At 43.9% G+C, this 17021-nt stretch overlaps 2 protein-coding genes across 6 annotated transcripts in view; both read right to left on the bottom strand.

Moving 5' to 3' along the window:
• Positions 1-4124, bottom strand: part of numb (NUMB endocytic adaptor protein) — a 49542-nt gene extending 45418 nt beyond the window's left edge. For all 5 annotated transcript variants that reach the window (XM_080850685.1, XM_080850684.1, XM_080850687.1 and 2 more), the window contains exon 1: positions 3919-4124. The gene's annotated coding sequence lies outside the window, so the exon portion shown is untranslated. The remainder of the gene's footprint in view (positions 1-3918) is intronic.
• Positions 4125-6102: 1978 nt separating this feature from the next.
• galnt16 (UDP-N-acetyl-alpha-D-galactosamine:polypeptide N-acetylgalactosaminyltransferase 16) overlaps positions 6103-17021 on the bottom strand; it is a gene marked incomplete at its 5' end in the record, with an annotated part of 19775 nt that continues 8856 nt past the window's right edge. The window contains 10 exons of the mRNA XM_080849891.1: positions 6103-7055; positions 10587-10703; positions 11086-11212; positions 11517-11600; positions 11902-11994; positions 12337-12463; positions 13478-13581; positions 13916-14000; positions 14294-14381; positions 16663-16784. Coding sequence (XP_080706017.1) covers positions 6912-7055; positions 10587-10703; positions 11086-11212; positions 11517-11600; positions 11902-11994; positions 12337-12463; positions 13478-13581; positions 13916-14000; positions 14294-14381; positions 16663-16784 — 1091 coding nt within the window. The 3' untranslated portion in view covers positions 6103-6911. The remainder of the gene's footprint in view (positions 7056-10586; positions 10704-11085; positions 11213-11516; positions 11601-11901; positions 11995-12336; positions 12464-13477; positions 13582-13915; positions 14001-14293; positions 14382-16662; positions 16785-17021) is intronic.

Raw genomic sequence — 17021 nt, 5'->3', positions numbered from 1 at the left:
CAGTTCTCACCCTGTCCCATTAGAACCATCTCTAACTATCCTAAATGAATAAGGGGCTAAAGACCTGGGTGCTTTGAGCTGTTCTCACAGAATAAGTCATCCCATCAGCATGAGTAAAAGATCAGTGTTTGAGCTTGATGTCTTGGTGTTAGAGGAATTAATCCAGACTGGAGGGATGTAATCAGTGGCGGGCACTAGCAGATCTGTAGGCTCTGTGTAATCACACTGGCACAAAAGCCAGTAAAGACCACTGTGTGAGAGAAGTGCCTTAACCAATCCAGTTGATGGAACATGCTCCTGTGCAATTATAAGAAGTCCAAAAAACAGGCTTAGTCTGACACTTCACAGATTCTGTGCCAAGGACTACATATTTGAATACGTGTCAGAGTGTGCTTTTTAGTCCTGGCCATATTTGTCTCATGACTGAGTCATGATAGCATGCAGATTGAGTGTGAACGTGTCTCTGTGTGTAGTGCCCTCTGTTTAAGTGAATGACTCTACAGAGAGAGGCAAAACTCCAAACAGTAAAGCCCATGTCTGGCTGTTGAGTGTAGTGCTTAAAGTGTTAGCATAGGAGAGTGGCTTAACCTACTCCTTCACACTGCGGCTGTGCTATTTTAGGCTGGTTTGGACTTGAAATGGGGTCAGCAGAACACGGTTTAGTCAGAGAAGAAGTGATTGCACTTTCAGGTTCAGAGCCCTCAGTCATAATAATAGAGAATCAATGGCATCGACCATCAATCAATGGTAGAGCAAAAGGCACCACCTCACCACACAGTGAAACAGCCGACACAAGACCAAGGGAAAGCAGTGACATACTAAATGACTGAGGCATGTGTCCTGTCACGACAGTCAGTGATTAGGGTCTTATTTAAGAGGGTTGCCTTTAACTGCCCACCTACCAGCCCTCCTGTATTTTAAGTGAGTAAATTTAGACATTAATATCAGATCTATGTCTGGACACATAAACCACAAAGTAAGACAGAAACATCCTAGACCTAAGCCAACTACTAACCAGGCAAAAGGTAAATCTTGACAGTGAGGATGGTGCCGCTAAAGCCAGAGGCTTCAGAGGGTGAGGTAGTTCTCTGTGCCTTGAACCGCCATAGCCATAATGTCTATGAAACATCCTCCAGTTAACCATGGATATAGATGTGATATCATGGGACTTTATGGTACTTAACAAGAGAGAAAGACTACCTGGCATGACTCATCAATCAAAGTGATTGGAAGGCTGCCAGGGCTGTGGTGCCCAGCTGCCTTTTCAGCACAGGTTGATAACAGAGACACCATCTTTGCCTGTTTCACAAGACATCTACCCTAATCACAGCATATCCTACTACAACCACACAGTTCCTCGGGGCACACTGCAGCTTTCAAGAAACAACATGAATTTGTGTGTATGCTAAAGTTATGTAGGGCAGTTCAACACACGCTTCACTTATAGGCCTAGGCCTGGCTGGTGTCTTCTCAGATTCCAGACATCTTCAGGTCAAAGCATTTCGCCTGAGAACCCATGGATTAGTTTAGGAACAACAGTGGTATCATCACTGCCAGTCAACCAGCTGTCTGACAGCATGTTATCCATTAACTACCCTGCGGCCAAAAGTGACCAACATTAAATAGCAGAGATGACAGATTCACCTTTCTTATTCCTACAATATTTCGTGCAGGTTTTAAACGTCTGTTCAGCTCAAACATTCAGAACACAATTCAAGCTAATAATTCACTAAGGAAAGTATTGGCTGTATTCATGAGATGAGTGGGAAAGGGAAATCCAATGAGCATTGTAACATGCACGCAGACATGTTTGCTCATTGAACAACAGGAAGGCAGGTATAGTGCGACACTAAAATCCATCCAACTACGATGACTAATTGGAAGGCTACGTGTCCATAGGGCATAAGGTTTAAGCAAGTCAGGCCAACTTTAAAAGTCACAGGTTGAATATCGGGTGAAACTTGACGAGGCTTTCGTTTCCACTAAAACTAGTCTTTTGAGACGATAACTTATTCGCAGAGAGATTTTGACAGCTGCCATACATTATAAAGCGGGATTTGGAGACTCGCTCATGCTCTGTGAGGCCAACTTCGAGAAATCTCAGAAGTATATTGAGACATGAGAACAACGCTCATATAAATGTATATTCCGCGAAAGACACTCGATGTAATGTAAACTAGCTGTAATATGGCATGTAAACTAGCCGTGACATGGCATGACAAGTGCAAGCTTTGGCTCTGGTCACCTTCTCACAGGATTGCAATATTCTTTTAAATAAGCTTTATTAGCTAAATTCGGTTTGAAACATGTTCACTCATCACCTACGTCGCAACCTCGTGTCCCAATCAGCCGAAACATCCGTAATCCATATAATGATATATATTTAAGAGGATTTAGTGAAATAAACTTTTATGTAACCCTGTGTATACATCCCCTTGTCCACTGTACTCTCTTAACTACCGACACAGTAACTTTGCTACCCTCCAAAAGACAAGTATGTATCATGGCTGGCTAATGTAACAACCTGCGATGGTTGTTTCACCTCACCTTTAAAGCCAATACCATCAACGTGCAGGACTAGCAGAAGTCGTCCCAAATGTATACAAGTAGGTGGCTAAATGTCCTAAATGTCTCACAGGTCATTTCCCTGACACTCGGAGTGCACACATTTACACAACAGCAAACGTACCGGTTGTCGTTATCCAGCTGGAAATTAACACTGATGTTCAGGCTTTTGACTTAGCCTCAAAGCTACGCAGCGAGAAATGGCATTGGTCCAGATGTGCCGCATTTTGCTGAAGCTAGCGAGCTATCCTAACAAGGTAGCCCAGAATAATATTCAAAGTCCAGAGCGATATTCCAAAGAATAGCTTAACGGTGATGGTGATCTAGATGGCTTAATGTCAAACATTAAGATGGGAGCTAGTTAGCTGACGGAATTTAGCCATTTTATGTTGACGTCAGTTGGCTAGTTATGATGGGTCTGTCATGCTGAAATTAGCTGGTGGTAGTTAGCCAACTACTACTAGCTGTAAGGTTAGCCACCAAAGGCAGAATTTGTTTGCAAACAAGGATTTTAAGACAGATGATCTATCCAAGTTATCTCTTTAAAATAGATAACGGTAACTATCTGCCGATAGCTGTCTACTGTCAATTTAAAAATGCTAGCTACCAGCTTTCTCCTAACACATGACATAACGAGATTGCTAAAGCATAACATTAATGTTAATGTTCTCAGTCAAACACAATCTAAGTGAACTATTACAGCGTTATTCAAGCTTGCCTTCAAATATTAGCTCAGCAAGGTAAGCACGGATAGGTACGTTATCTATCGCTAGTAGTTTATCTAAGTTTTAATGGTGTCTGGTAACGTTAATTATCCTTAACGAAGAGGTGCGTTCAACCTTAGTGCTTATTCAACAGTGTTAATCGTTAGTCAACAATAGGCAGGCTTACTTGGCTTTCAGCGGGTTTTTTTTTAATAAAGTTAGGTTTTTGTCTGCTGACGTTACTTATCTTATCGTATATGATAGCCAGCGTAGGTAACACTAGCTAACATAGCTAACTATACAACTGATTGGACCCAGAACTCAACTAGCGTTGGTCTGATGACAGGCAAGCTTGCACCAGAAGTAATGTTACCACAGCTTAGCTGACTGTTAATTTCTAGCCCTGCCAGCTAACTGCCCGTTCAAGCAGCTAACGTAGGCTCTCCAAATATGAGTGCACCACTTCTCACTCACTCACCTCCAATATGTCTAACCTAATGTATATTACCGAGTTAGCTTACTAGCTTATCGAACATCCAGCTCGCATGCTGGTTAAGATTAGCGAGAAATTAACGTTAGCTACGGTAACCTGATTATAACGTTAGCGATAGTTACCTTATTAAAATGTTTCCCACTTGTCTCTCCTTACCTGATCAACACCCAATCCAGAAATGCGGCAAGCAAAGTCCAGTTGTCACCCAGTCAAACCCAATATGAGGTGTGAGTAGTCCAAATTCAACGAAAGTAATCGGAGATTGAAGGACAATACTCCCACGACACGCAGTCACCTAACGTTTTCCAAACATCAGGCGTTTCACCCATAGGTTTCACCTGCCTCTCTTTCGCTCGCTATGCTCCTCGGTACACTAGCCGGTTCAACCAAACCTCACCCTTAGCAACGGACCGCCCTGTCTCCAAGAAATGGGCGGTTCCTTACTACTCGGTATTGCATCTGAATACACAGTTGCTTAAAATATATGACAATCAAAATTGGGGAGGTACTATTTTTCCTGTGGGGTGTTTAGGACTACAACAGCTCCTCATAATTCTTAAAAAATGCCTGTATGGATCTATAACATTACAACTTTTTGTATTGTCTTACTGACATTTTCCCAGCTCTTTTCCTCACCCTCTCTGACAGGAATACAGGCAAACAGCTAAGCGTAGGCTATAATGTTAGAGTAAGTTTGAATGTAACACATTTCCTTGGTATATTCGTCAAAATATTTCGACAAGTAGGCCTAGACTAGGTCTACCCTTGTCTGTATTCATTGCTCTAAGATTTCATTGCGTTTTCAGCCATGCACTGCGGACTAGAGGCCATGCTAACACAGAGTTTTCAATGGTTTCTTTATTTCCAATGACATTGATTACAACCCAAGAAGTCCAAGAGGTTATAGGCCAACGTTTGTAATCCAGGTGGTTAAGTTATTTTCTTTTTTATGTTTAAACAGTTAAAAACAAGAATGGAATATCATCACCATGTAAAACTAACAATTCATTGATGTAGCCACAATCTTTTCATAATGTAAAATTAGGGTTACCTGATGAAGTAACTCTCCGTGCCTTCTCATAGTGACGCACAATTGACTTCTTAAAGAGCCCTATCAGTACTCTGCATTCCAAGCATAGCTGTGTAAGGGGAAGACTAGAGTTCAGTCAGAGGCCTGTGGAGTAAAGCTGGAATGCCAAGCGTTCCCATGCACTGCAGGTCTGCTGGTGAGAGCACACACTTGTTACAGCGGCTAATAAGCCTGTTGAGCTCTCCATCTCTTTCTCTTTTCATCTCTGTTGATATTGTCAGTTTATCTCATACTTTTTTTATTATTCATCACCGCAAAGATACAGGAGCATAGGCATACTAAACCATACAGATTTAAGATACTGTGAATGCATGCTTGTATGGTGTGTGTGTGCCTATGTTTTACAAAGCTTGCTTCAGCCCCACATATGCACAAAGTGAGGGTCTCTGACTATTTCAAATAGAACTTCCTCAAACAGAAGCTCAGAGCAATAGTCAGTTGAAAGTCTCTTTCATTAACCATTTCCTTTTCAACACAAATGTCTTCCACTAAATACGATTTGGAGTGTGTTAGGTAGAGCTTTGCTCTTCCTGTATAATTATCGGTCACAATTCATTTTTATACCTAATTCAAGCCTACTGCTTAGTAGACAAATGGACGGATGGGCTCATATAAATGGAGAGAAGGGTTGACAAAACATTATAATCATCACAGGCTTATCCCACATCTCACGAGGATGTTTGCCTCAGATAGGCAATCAACGGTACTGCTGAGCAGATGGACTCAATTTTATGGAAAGCCTGCCATCTAGTGGGTGAAAAAAGTGTTGTGCTGACTGGTCTGGTTAATTGCCCATGGTCTGTATGATGAGGAACACAATAATCCCAGTATGTCACACAATAAACCGGGCTGTTTCCAGATAAATGTCCCAGTGTTTTATCATACACTAATTAACTGTGTAATCTAATAACACATGTTATTTCCCCTCTTTCATTTAAATTCAATCTACAAAGCATTACGGAGCGTGGAGATGTATGCAGCATTGTTTCTGCATGATGTGGCCTATATTGAATTACTGGAAGAAAGACAGATCACAGACATGTCTGTTGCCATTTTTTATTCTTTTTTCAAATGTCAAATGACATGAATGGTCACTTATTCCAAAACAAAGCTTATTTAAGCCTCAAGTATTTACACAAAAAAAAGAAGAACACAAAAAATAACAATAAAACATTCTTTGGGCTCATTGCATCATTTCCCTCAAACTCAATGTGTTTTGGTTTTGGAGGTCATGCAAACTAAATGCCAGATGCTATGCATGGATGTGTGCATTGTTTAGCTCACCCTCCAAAACTGCAGATCAGTCCATTTTGCATGAAACATTCCAGTGCTTTAATAAATTGTGCTCCCCTTACCATCTCTCATCTGGTTTAGTCGGAGTTCGAATGAGCTGATCGGCAGGTCTGGTAGCTACTGCAATGTTTCTGTTGGCTCTAAAAGCAGCTCAATAATTAATGAGTGTCCTCATCCTGCCCACAAACATTTATTATTTTGAACTTAAAGACTTAAAAACAGGTTATGGCTTGGGCTTTCAACAATATATACAATACCACTTTGAGGAATGCACTGTGAAATTCATAGTCAAGACAGCAATTAAATAATGAAACAGTCTATAGCTTCCATGGATTGAAGTCAAGAAATGAAAACCACGTCCACGAGAATGAGGATATACAGGTATGAGCTGTTTCATAGAGTAGAAGGTGCCATAAATCTTGCCCTCTTTGCTCTCTCTCTCTCTTCATCTGTCTATCTATCCCCAATGCCATCAGTCTTCGGGATCACAGAAAGAAATGTCACAAAACCCCTCTAGGACCAAACCCAATGGCATTAACCTTGGGTTGAAACTAAACTCCTCTACTAGAAAGACAGCAGCATCGCCCCTCTACTACAGTGTGAAGACACGCTCCTCACCTCCCGGGTCCTAATGCACAGGGAAGCATCACTGTGCACCTCCCTCCGGACCTCCCCCTCCACCAAAATGCTCTCCACCTAATCAATTCATCTCGCATTGTCCTGCTACCACTGCTTCCTCCTTCTCCCCAATGTCTCTTGGTGCCGGTCAGGTGATGAGCTGGGGCTCCCAGGATTGGCTGGCCAGCTGGGGGTGACACTGGGTGATGATTGGGGGTCCAGCCGGGGGTTGGCTGTCAAGGCAGAGACCGCTGACGGCGTGCTGCAAGGCGGGGCCTTTGGGCTTCCACTTCTGCGCAGGTGAAAAAGAAAAGAGCGTGAAATAGGGGCCGCTGTTAACACAAAGAGCAATACTTCATCCTTGTTTGGCATGCTTCAAACCTACACATCTACACAGCTAATTTTTTATTGGTAAAATAAAACACCAGATGTGGAACAAGGCCGTTTTTCCTCTGAGCACATGTGGACCATGTGTGTGTGTGTGTGTGGGTCTGATGTGTACTGCATGTGTGCTGCACGTGTGCACGTGCTACTATGGATTGCTTTGGCTGTGATGGAGCAGCTGTCGTTACACAGGGTGTGGTTGCTCTGGACATCCCATGACATCCCTGAACACAACACCGGACCATCTGGTGTGGGGTGAGAAAGGTGAGTGGGTTCATGCAGGATGGAGCCACGGCACGGTGTCTGGCGCAGGTTGTGTGGACCCCGGTCTTGGCATGGCGACCGGGCAGCAGGTTTGAGTTAGGATTGAGTAATGGAGCCGCGGGAGTCTGACTCAGCCCTGGATTTAAGTAATCAGGTGGCTAACTGCAGCACTGGCGCTGGCAGGCATGGGCCGACCCATGGAGGAACAGACAACAGATATGCAAGAGCAGTCAAGAGGGCATGCAGGCTCGGTCTGGTGCATCACACTTCCACACAAACACACTGTCTGCCTATTCATGTCATGACTATTGAAAAGTGGACCTTCCCTTATGTCTGTCTTTAGCCTGTGTAACTGAACAAGTACAGTGGTACACGAGGTAGTGAAGTCGTTCAGTAATCAGAAGGTTGCTAGATCGATTCCCTGTTGAAGTGTCCTTGAGCAAGACACTGAAATGCTCCTGATGTGCAGTGTGCCATCAGTGTAAATGTAAAATGTGTATAAATCCTTGTAAGTCGTTTTGAATAAAAGCGTCTGCTAAATGACTAAATGTAAATGAAATTGAACTTTGTGCATGCGGACAGTGATGTAATGATACAAGCAACTGTGCTGTAACAACGAGGTAGGGCCAACTGAAAAAAAAAATGAGTTTGATACTGCCCAAATATAGCAAGACAGAGTTAACTTTGGCCATATATAATAAGCAATTTATGTAGAATTACTCCCTTAGGTCACATATACACACTCAAACACACACAAACACACACACACACACACACACACACACACAAATGGAAATGGTTGAGGCATTTTCAAATGGAACATGGGGCTTTTGAGGAGGAGCTGAGACTGACTATAAATGGAAGGTTCATAAATCAGTTGGCAAGGACAGAGACTGCAGACTGATGGTCAATTAGGATTAAGATGACCTTCAGAACAAAACACACACACACAAATATATAAAAACAATGTCTGACAGAGTAAGGCTGAGTGGAACCACATGGTACAACTCTGACTGGAGGTGTGTGAGGAGGGGAACAATAGTTTTCATAGGCGGGGCGTCTCTAAATGGAGTTAGTAGAGAATGCATATATGAACTAGAAAATGCATTTCCTGAAGGAAATACCAGTGCATGAAATGCAAAAGTTAGGAAAGGAAGAAGAAAAGAAAGAAGAGTGAAAGAAGGAAATAAGAAAGGAAAGAAGAGTGGGAGAAGGAAAGAAGAAAGGAAAGAAGAGTGAAGAAAGGAGAGAAGAGAGGATGAAGGAAAGAAGAGTGAAAGAAGGAAAGAAGAAAAGAAAGAAGAGTGAATAAAGGAAAGAAGAGTGGAAGAAGAAAAGAAACAAGAGTGAAGAAAGGAAAGAAGAGTGAAAGAAGGAAATAATAGTTGAAGAAGGAAAGAAGAAAGGAAAGAAGAGTGAAAGAAGGAAAGAAGAAAGGAGAGTGAAGAAAGGAAAGAAAAGTGAAAGAAGGAAAGAAGAGTGGAAGAAGGAAAGAAGAAAGGAAAGAAGAGTGGAAGAAGGAAAGAACAGTGGAAGAGAAAAAGAGAGTGAAAATATTGAAAAAAGGAGATAAATATGGAGTGAAGAAGAGAGATTGAGTGTGAGAGAAAGTAGACTGAGAGGGATAGAGAGAAAGATGGAGAGATGGAGAGAAAAAAAAGTAGAGAATGGAAGGTGTCTTAATGTTCCTAGTTACAGTTAAATTGAGAGGGACAGAGAAGAGGTTCCTTTGATTTGGTGCAGCTGTCAGTGAAGCACAGGTGCAAGCCAGTTTAAAGACCCTATTATGATGTCATAATGGCCCAATGTAAGTCAATGGGAAAATTTAGATTAGTTTTTATTTAATATCTTAAAAAGTATAAAGTTTAGAAAAGTGAAAAATACATAGCATAAGTGTCCTTTACAAGACCTTCGCGACAAAGTTTGAATGAAGTTTCTACGTTAAGCGGTTCGGGCTGAATTAATCGCAGAAAAAGGTAACAAGAATAAGAAGAAGAAGAAGAAGCCTAGGAATAACAATACAGGGCATTTCATGCACTGTAATAACAAACATACATCTGTCTGTGCTTATCCATAAGCCAATGTCTGAGTGAGCCTGTGTATGAGCATATGAGTATGGGATTGAATTATACAAAACAGATATTATGTTATAAACAATTACAAAACAGAGATAAATTGATAGAAGAGGAAATGTCATAATTTGAATTTGAATTCTCCCTTGTACGTCGCTTTGGACAAAAGTGTCTGCTAAATGATTAAATGTAAAGAAATATATATATATATATCAATGTAATTTTCACCACCACATGCTTGAAGAAAATGTGATGTTCCAACTAAACACCAAATGAGAGCCAGCCAACAGCACTTCACATTTGTTTTCTGATACGTTACCACAATCTATTTGGACTGCATTTTAGACCCTGTTCCAACTATTTGAGATATGTTGACTGGGCTGTGGAACAGCCATACATTACGGATGTCATCACACTGGAGGGCAATGGACCAAACCTTAACCTCTGATGGAAAAATGTCCTCTACTTTAGATGCCTGGTTAGCCCTCGGAGCCCTGATTCCCTGCTCATCTCCGGCCCCCGCAGGCCAGGAAGACAGAGCCAGCCCTGGCCTCCACCGCAGTCCCTCACTCACTCCTAGGATCACACACTCATACGCACACGCTCATACGTGCACGCACACATGGTTTGGGTTAGGAGTCCCCACCCAGAGAATGTAAATCATGCCTGCAGCTGACCTAAATCCAGCAGGGAGTTCAGTCACTTTGACGGATGAGGGAAGTGTTGTTGCAAAAAGAGGGAATATATGGCCGGGGGTTCCACATGTCACGTGGGGGGGTTAGGGGTGGTGTGGATGTGGGGAGGCATCTCTGGAGGTTTAGAGAAGTGTGCAGTTCCAGGACAGCATGACCTGTCTTATCTCTGAATCATTGCTCCATCTCTCCTCCTAACTTTCCATGCATTCTCACACGGATATGGGTGAAGACAGAGTCCTGGACATGCACTAGAATTTGTTCTGACTTGCCGTCACCAGAAACGACCTGTATATGGACCTGTATGCTGTGCAGTTTCTAGTTGTGGAAAAGGTGCCAATTCTAGCAATACCAGACTAATTCCACTTGGATGTAGGGAACACATTGGAGGTCATGTGGGCTAACCCTCACCTGTCTGGGCTCTTTAAAGTTGCAGGCCTCCATCCTGACCTTTGACCCCAGGCTGAAGGCGGAGATGGCAAGGCAGAGGTCCTGCTGGCGGATCTGAGGCTCCACCAGCATCCATTTCTACACGTGATTGGAAACAACCAGAGGAGCAGGAGTTAAGTCTAGGGCAGAATTCTCCAACAAAAATAGCTGTAAATATAAGCTTGTAAGCACAGGGATAAGTCAAATATCCAGTGAAGATGCAGCTGTGTTTCATTTCGTCTGTGTTTATCTATCGTATCCAATAACATTACACCATTGTTAAAACCTCTTTGGTTTTGTTACAAACGTTTCGTTTAATGAATAATCACTTAAGTTTAAAAGGTCTATGGTTATGGCTGTAGTCCAAGTTCATAAAGGCAAAGAGTGAACTATGTCAGCCTGTCCTTCTCAAACTGGGATGCACGGTGAACCTGATGAAGAAGGCCTGGCTCTGGCTCTGTGTGTGTGTGGTTTGACTGACCTGTGACTGTAGTCTGCTGGAGCCACTGCCCTTACACTCGGCCAGACCTAAGCTGTCTGTTCCATGGGTCTCGAGGCACAGGTCACCCTGCTTCAGCAAGCTGTACACTGCCTCTTGCTCAGGGATCCTAACACACACACACACACACACAGCAGGGGAGAAAGCATTTGGGAATTAGTGAAAGAGCTCCACTGAAATCTTCCAGATGGGATCTGCTAATGCACACCCACACACAAACGTACACATGTCCGCATCAACTTGCTAATGCAATCGACATCTATCCTATGATGTTTCTGGTTGTCATAGCAGTAGTAGGGCAAAGGCTAATAAAAAGTGACAAACAGCTGATGGATGGGAAACACATGCTGTCTCTGCACGGCCTGACAGCACCTTCTGAACACACAGTGGGTGAAGCCTGTCTCATCACCTACCTGAGCTCAGGATAGACATTCTCCAGGTACCAGCGGAACGAGTTGCAGTTCAACTTATGGCGCAGTTCCACCCGGTCTGCAATGCTGCACAGTTTAGAAGGGTTGAGGGTGGGGGGTTGAGAGAGAGAGTGAGAGAGAGAGAGAGAGGAAGACAGAGCGGAGGAGAGATAATCATTACATAAGACAAATAGATTGATAGAGACAGAGAGAAAGAGAGAGAGAGAAATAGAGATGTAAGTAGGAATGTCTGAAAGCTAATTGCGTCTTACATGCTGAGCTCAGTAATGACGGTGTGAACAGATGTGAGGCAGACTTTCATGAGGAAAGAGAGTGACTGCACAATGACTGAGTCAGCCTTTATGAGCAAAGAAGAAAGTGCACTGACCTCCCAAAGGCTTTGCCCTGAGCCGAGGGCCGAGCAGCATAGTAATACTGCTTATACTCGTCCATCCACACCTCCGCCGCCCTGCGAGTGTTCCTGGAAGGGCGAGAGAGAGAGGAAGACATGGAATGTATGTTCCCTTTATGTGTCCATATGGCTCTGGGAATACTGCACTCAGTTAATCACACCACAGAGAGAAAGAGAGAGACAGAGAGAAAGAGAGAGACAGAGAAAAAGAGAGAGAAAGAGAGAAGGAGAGAGACAGAGTCAGAGGAGTCTGATACAATGAGAGTGAGAAAGTACACGGTGATGGCGGGCAAAAGACAGGCTGACAGGAGGTAGAGAGAAGAAGCAAGAGAGAGAAGGAAAGTGTGACGTGTCCCACACAGACACGGCTCATCTGCCCTCCAGACTCTGTCTGGCACGGGCGCCACTCACTTGATGTACGTGAGAGCGTTGCCCTCTGGGAAGTCGTAGGGGTGGCGCTTCCTGAAGACGTGGCCCACCCGACTGCAGGGCAGGATCTCCAGACTGCCACCGCACATCCACACACGGAAGGACAGCTCTGGGGAGGGGAGGGCAGAGAGAGTGCGGAGGCCAATCATTAACAGGTAGACCACGTGCAGACAATTCTATTGAGTGCTTTTTATTTTCTATTAATTATTCTATGATCGCGTTTCATTTCCGAATACTGAATATTGAATGGACGGGCATGGGGTTTAGACAAACATGATAATGAGACATGACAAATTCAGTAGTTTACACTTGAATCATTTCTCTCTCTCTCTCTCTCTCTCTCTCTCTCTCTCTCTCTCTCTCTCTCTCTCTCTCTCTCTCTCTCTCTCTCTCTCTCTCTCTCTCTCTCTCTCTCTCTCTCTCTCTCTCTCTCTCTCTCTCTCTCTCTCTCTCTCTCTCTCTCTCTCTCTCTCTCTCTCTCTCTCTCTCTCTCTCTCTCTCTCTCTCTCTGTCTCTCAACCCAACCCCTGTAAATCTGAACCTGCTGGTGAGCGAGAGGGCCGTAGATAACCTCTCATTTCCATGCTTACATAATCTACAGATTACATGGGTTTAGCATGAGAGTCTGAAACATGCAGGTGAAGCTGGAGGTCAAACCAGCAGAAAGACAGAATAGATCGAAGTGTGGACAATTCAGTCAAGGTATTTTTATTATATGACCTTTAAATGCTTAAGAATCCTTAACTCTCTCTCTCTCTCAGGACAGACCAGCAGGCTTTCACATTTATTCACACTGAGGCCACCTTTCCCATGGCCATTTGACAATAGAAAAGAAATGGCTCGAAGCTGTCATTGCCTTTTCTGTCCTTGCTGTTGGGCTGCCTTGATTTGTAACAGCTATTATACAATTACCCTCCAGCAGGGCAGAAGGTTCCTACCCTTTTTTACAGAACACCTACATCGATGGTTGTGGTTTGGGTCCTTGGAGGGCAAATGAGTTAAACTGGGCCAGATGACAGTCCCTTGTTGGGGATAACCTTTGTAGTGAGCTGCATATGTTTTCGGGCAAGAGGGTGGGGTGGGGGCTTGGGGCTGGGGGGGAGGATTAAGGTGATAAATGTACCAAAGTTCTCTCCTCCCCAGATGTCCATGTGTGTGTCATACTGGCCCAGGTGGTTGAACCAGCTCTTGTCCATCACAAAGATTCCCCCAGCAATGACTGGAGTTCTGGGAGAAAAATGTGGGATTAGACATTTGACACTAGGAAAACACTATGAAAAATGATCAACTTGCTTCATTGGGCTTTCAGATCCAGAAACACATTCATTCTGTGATGGTTGACAGAAGTCTGAAACCAATTTATTTATTTATTTGGATGTAATATTACCCTGACTCTATCATGAAACCATGTCATTTTCTGAGCCAGTAGTTTCCAAGATCAGACTGAAAAAACCCATACACGAGCCTCACAAGCTGGGAGCATCTGAGTCCAACTGAAAAAAGGGAAATGGAACCGCAGTGCAGAGCAGGCGACACAGTCACTAATCAAGTAAGTACTCACTTGATTGACTGGGTTGGGTCATTCCTGGCCATTTTCTGCTCAATGGGAATCTGTTCCCATTTAAAGTGCAAACTCCAGTCAAACCCTGAGGGAGAAGGAGTGGGTCACACACAAATGGGAGAGAAACCGATAAAAAAGACTGATAATACAGGACACAAACAGAGAGGAGAAGACCCTCAAAATAAGTTTCAAAATGAATAAATCCCAGAGGCTATGTCTGGAAGAGATACAAGGCAAAACCAGGCATGGCTGAGCTTGTCAGTCATTGTCTGTCTGATTTCCCAGAGCTGTGTCACATCAGCTTGACAGGTGCCTGTGTGGACATAGCTCTGTCGCTGCCCCCTGTTGGTGCGTCCCCACAACATCACCCACACTCACCTCCCCTCAGGTCAGCAGAGGCTGCCAGGTAGGCAAAGTTGTCCAGACTGATGACATCGATGATAGGGCTGACAACCCTCGTGTGGTCCTGGGGGAGGAGATCAGGGCTGGAGTCAGTTATGCCACTACACACAACTCTTCCAGGGCAAAGTGACTGCTTTCACACCAGCCTAATGACACTCAGTACAACAGAAGTGTAGAAGCGCAGCTTTGAGAATCTCCAAAGTGTAGGAAGGAAGCACATGTCTCCTCACATGTAGCCAAACGATGACATCAGTCTGACATCGGAAACCTTTTTTCCAACCAACATATAAGCTAACTGCGTCACACATGTATTCCATAACACACAAGACGCTCTCCTCGTGAAAATCCCTCGTGAGGCCCTAAGAGGGGATACTGAAGGGTTCTCACTGACTGAGTTGTCCTAGCCAATGTAATATGAGTTGTATAAACAAAACAGATTAGTATGCATTTGATAAGTCTGTGTGTGTGACTGTGTGTGTGTGTGCCAGATGGCAGTGGACAGAGCAAAAGAGTTTGTTGGAGTGTGTGTCTATTTGTGAGTCATAACTGTGTGTATGTCTGTGTGTATCAGTGGGTGTGGACAGAAGAGGATTTTTACAATACGCCAATCAAAGCAAGTGTTTCTAGTTAGTGGAGACACTGTTGCAAGGGGGTCTGAACGCCAGCTGAACTCTGCTCTTTGCGTCATCCGTAGTGTGGGGGAGAGCCCAGATAAGGCTTAGCAGAGCTAAAGGCATTCTGGGAATCATCCCTCACAGTCTTTAGAAATAAGCTCCTCATGGATCTTATTAATATGGCTCTCTGATCGGGAAAAGAACACGGAGGCACTTAATTTCCAATTAAAGCTCTCTCTCTCTTCTCTCTCTCTCTCTCTCTATCTATCTAACACAAATATACAGAGAGAAAGAGAGAGAGAGAGAGAGAGAGAGTAAAAGAGAAACCGGTGACCTCCACAAAGATGGGTTAATTGCAGCACATCTAACCCCACTTCTCTAGAGTAGTGATTGGTGGAAACTGGCAGGTCAATGAGGCCATGCCTGAAAGGAAACATGGAACACACCACAACAGAGGGCAGAACAGCCATGCATAGACATGCCTAAACACAGACACACACACACACACACACACACACACTCACAAGCACACACACACACACACACACACACACACACACACACACACACACACACACACAAGCACACAAGCACTCACACACACACACACACACACACACACACACACACACACTCACACACACACACACACACACACACACACACACAAGCACACACACACACACACACACAAGCACACAAACGCACACTCACACACACACACACACACACACACACACACACATCTGCAATGCCAAGAAAAGAATAATACACTTGTGTGACAACACTAGATTAGTTACTGCCCACAGAGATGTGTGATCTGGAAAGACACAGCAGCTTCAGGAGTCAGGTCACTGTTCGTTAACACTCTCATTTGTGCTTGTCTTAATCAAGCCTGCCGAGTCTGTTATTAGGACTGCTAGTAGGAGTCCCAATTGTCTCCGAAGTGTCTCATAGAAGTGAATAGGTGTTTAATTTAGAAATGGGAGTACCCTTTGTGTTGTGGGATGAATGGGAGAAAAATGAATGAGCTGCAAGACAAAAGAAGGATGGTGAGGCAGGACAGTGTGGGGGATAAGGGCCACCCTTAGGGGAAAGCCAGGAGAGGGATGTGGTGAGCTGGGAGCAGGGAGAGGAGAGGAGAGGAGAGGAGCAGCTGTGAGTGTGTGCCACAATTACCCCAGCCTTTTCTCCCCAAGGAGAAACAAGTCTCAGGAGCAAATAAAGTCAGACTCTGACTTTGTGTGTGTGTGTGTGTGTGTGGTGTGTGTGTGTGTGTGTGTGTGTGTATATATATATATATATATATATATATATATACAGTATATATATATATATATATATGTGTGTGTGTGTGTGTGTGTGTGTGTGTGTATGTGTGTATGTGTGTGGGTTGGTGTGTGAGAGTGACGTCCAGTGCATTTATATATATTTTTTCATATGTGTGCACAAGTACAAATATGAGTGTATGTGTTAGTGATCTGCTTATTCGGGTGTCTGGATGTGGGTGTGTTCATGTGTGTGGCTGTGCAACAGAGTCTGTGTGTGCTTGTCTGTGAGACCATGCATGAATATTTATGTGTGGGTGGGTGTGACAACGCATCGCTGACTATTCTGAACTCAGTGAACGACAAAAACCACAATCTTACATTCTCTGATGTGCACACAGCAGGATGTAGTGGATACTGGACTGGGGACATGTGGTCGTACAGGCACGAATGCTGATCTCACCTCCTTGACCCTCTGGATGAGAGGCTGCAGCCAGTCAGTGTTGACCTCGCAGTGGCTGTCCAGGAAGGTGAGGATGGTGGCAGAGGCGGCGTTAGCCCCTCGAACCCGTGAGCGAATCAACCCTGGGGGGGCGGGGGGGCATCACATCATCACATTTATGGAGATATTGATACTGTCAATCACACTGTAAATGTGTGTAAGGGAATCAGGCTGCAACATGGTGATGTATTTGACTCCAGTCAAGAAGGAATATACAAATTAACATTAAACAGACAAAGGTTTAATGACATGGATGTAATAAATCTCAATTCTATGAATACATATGTCAGCGTTAATAACAAGACTTTAATGTATGTCTG

This window comes from Sprattus sprattus, assembly GCF_963457725.1.
Source record: "Sprattus sprattus genome assembly, chromosome: 13".
Lineage (NCBI taxonomy): Eukaryota > Metazoa > Chordata > Actinopteri > Clupeiformes > Clupeidae > Sprattus > Sprattus sprattus.
This window is presented reverse-complemented; position numbering and strand designations above follow the sequence as displayed.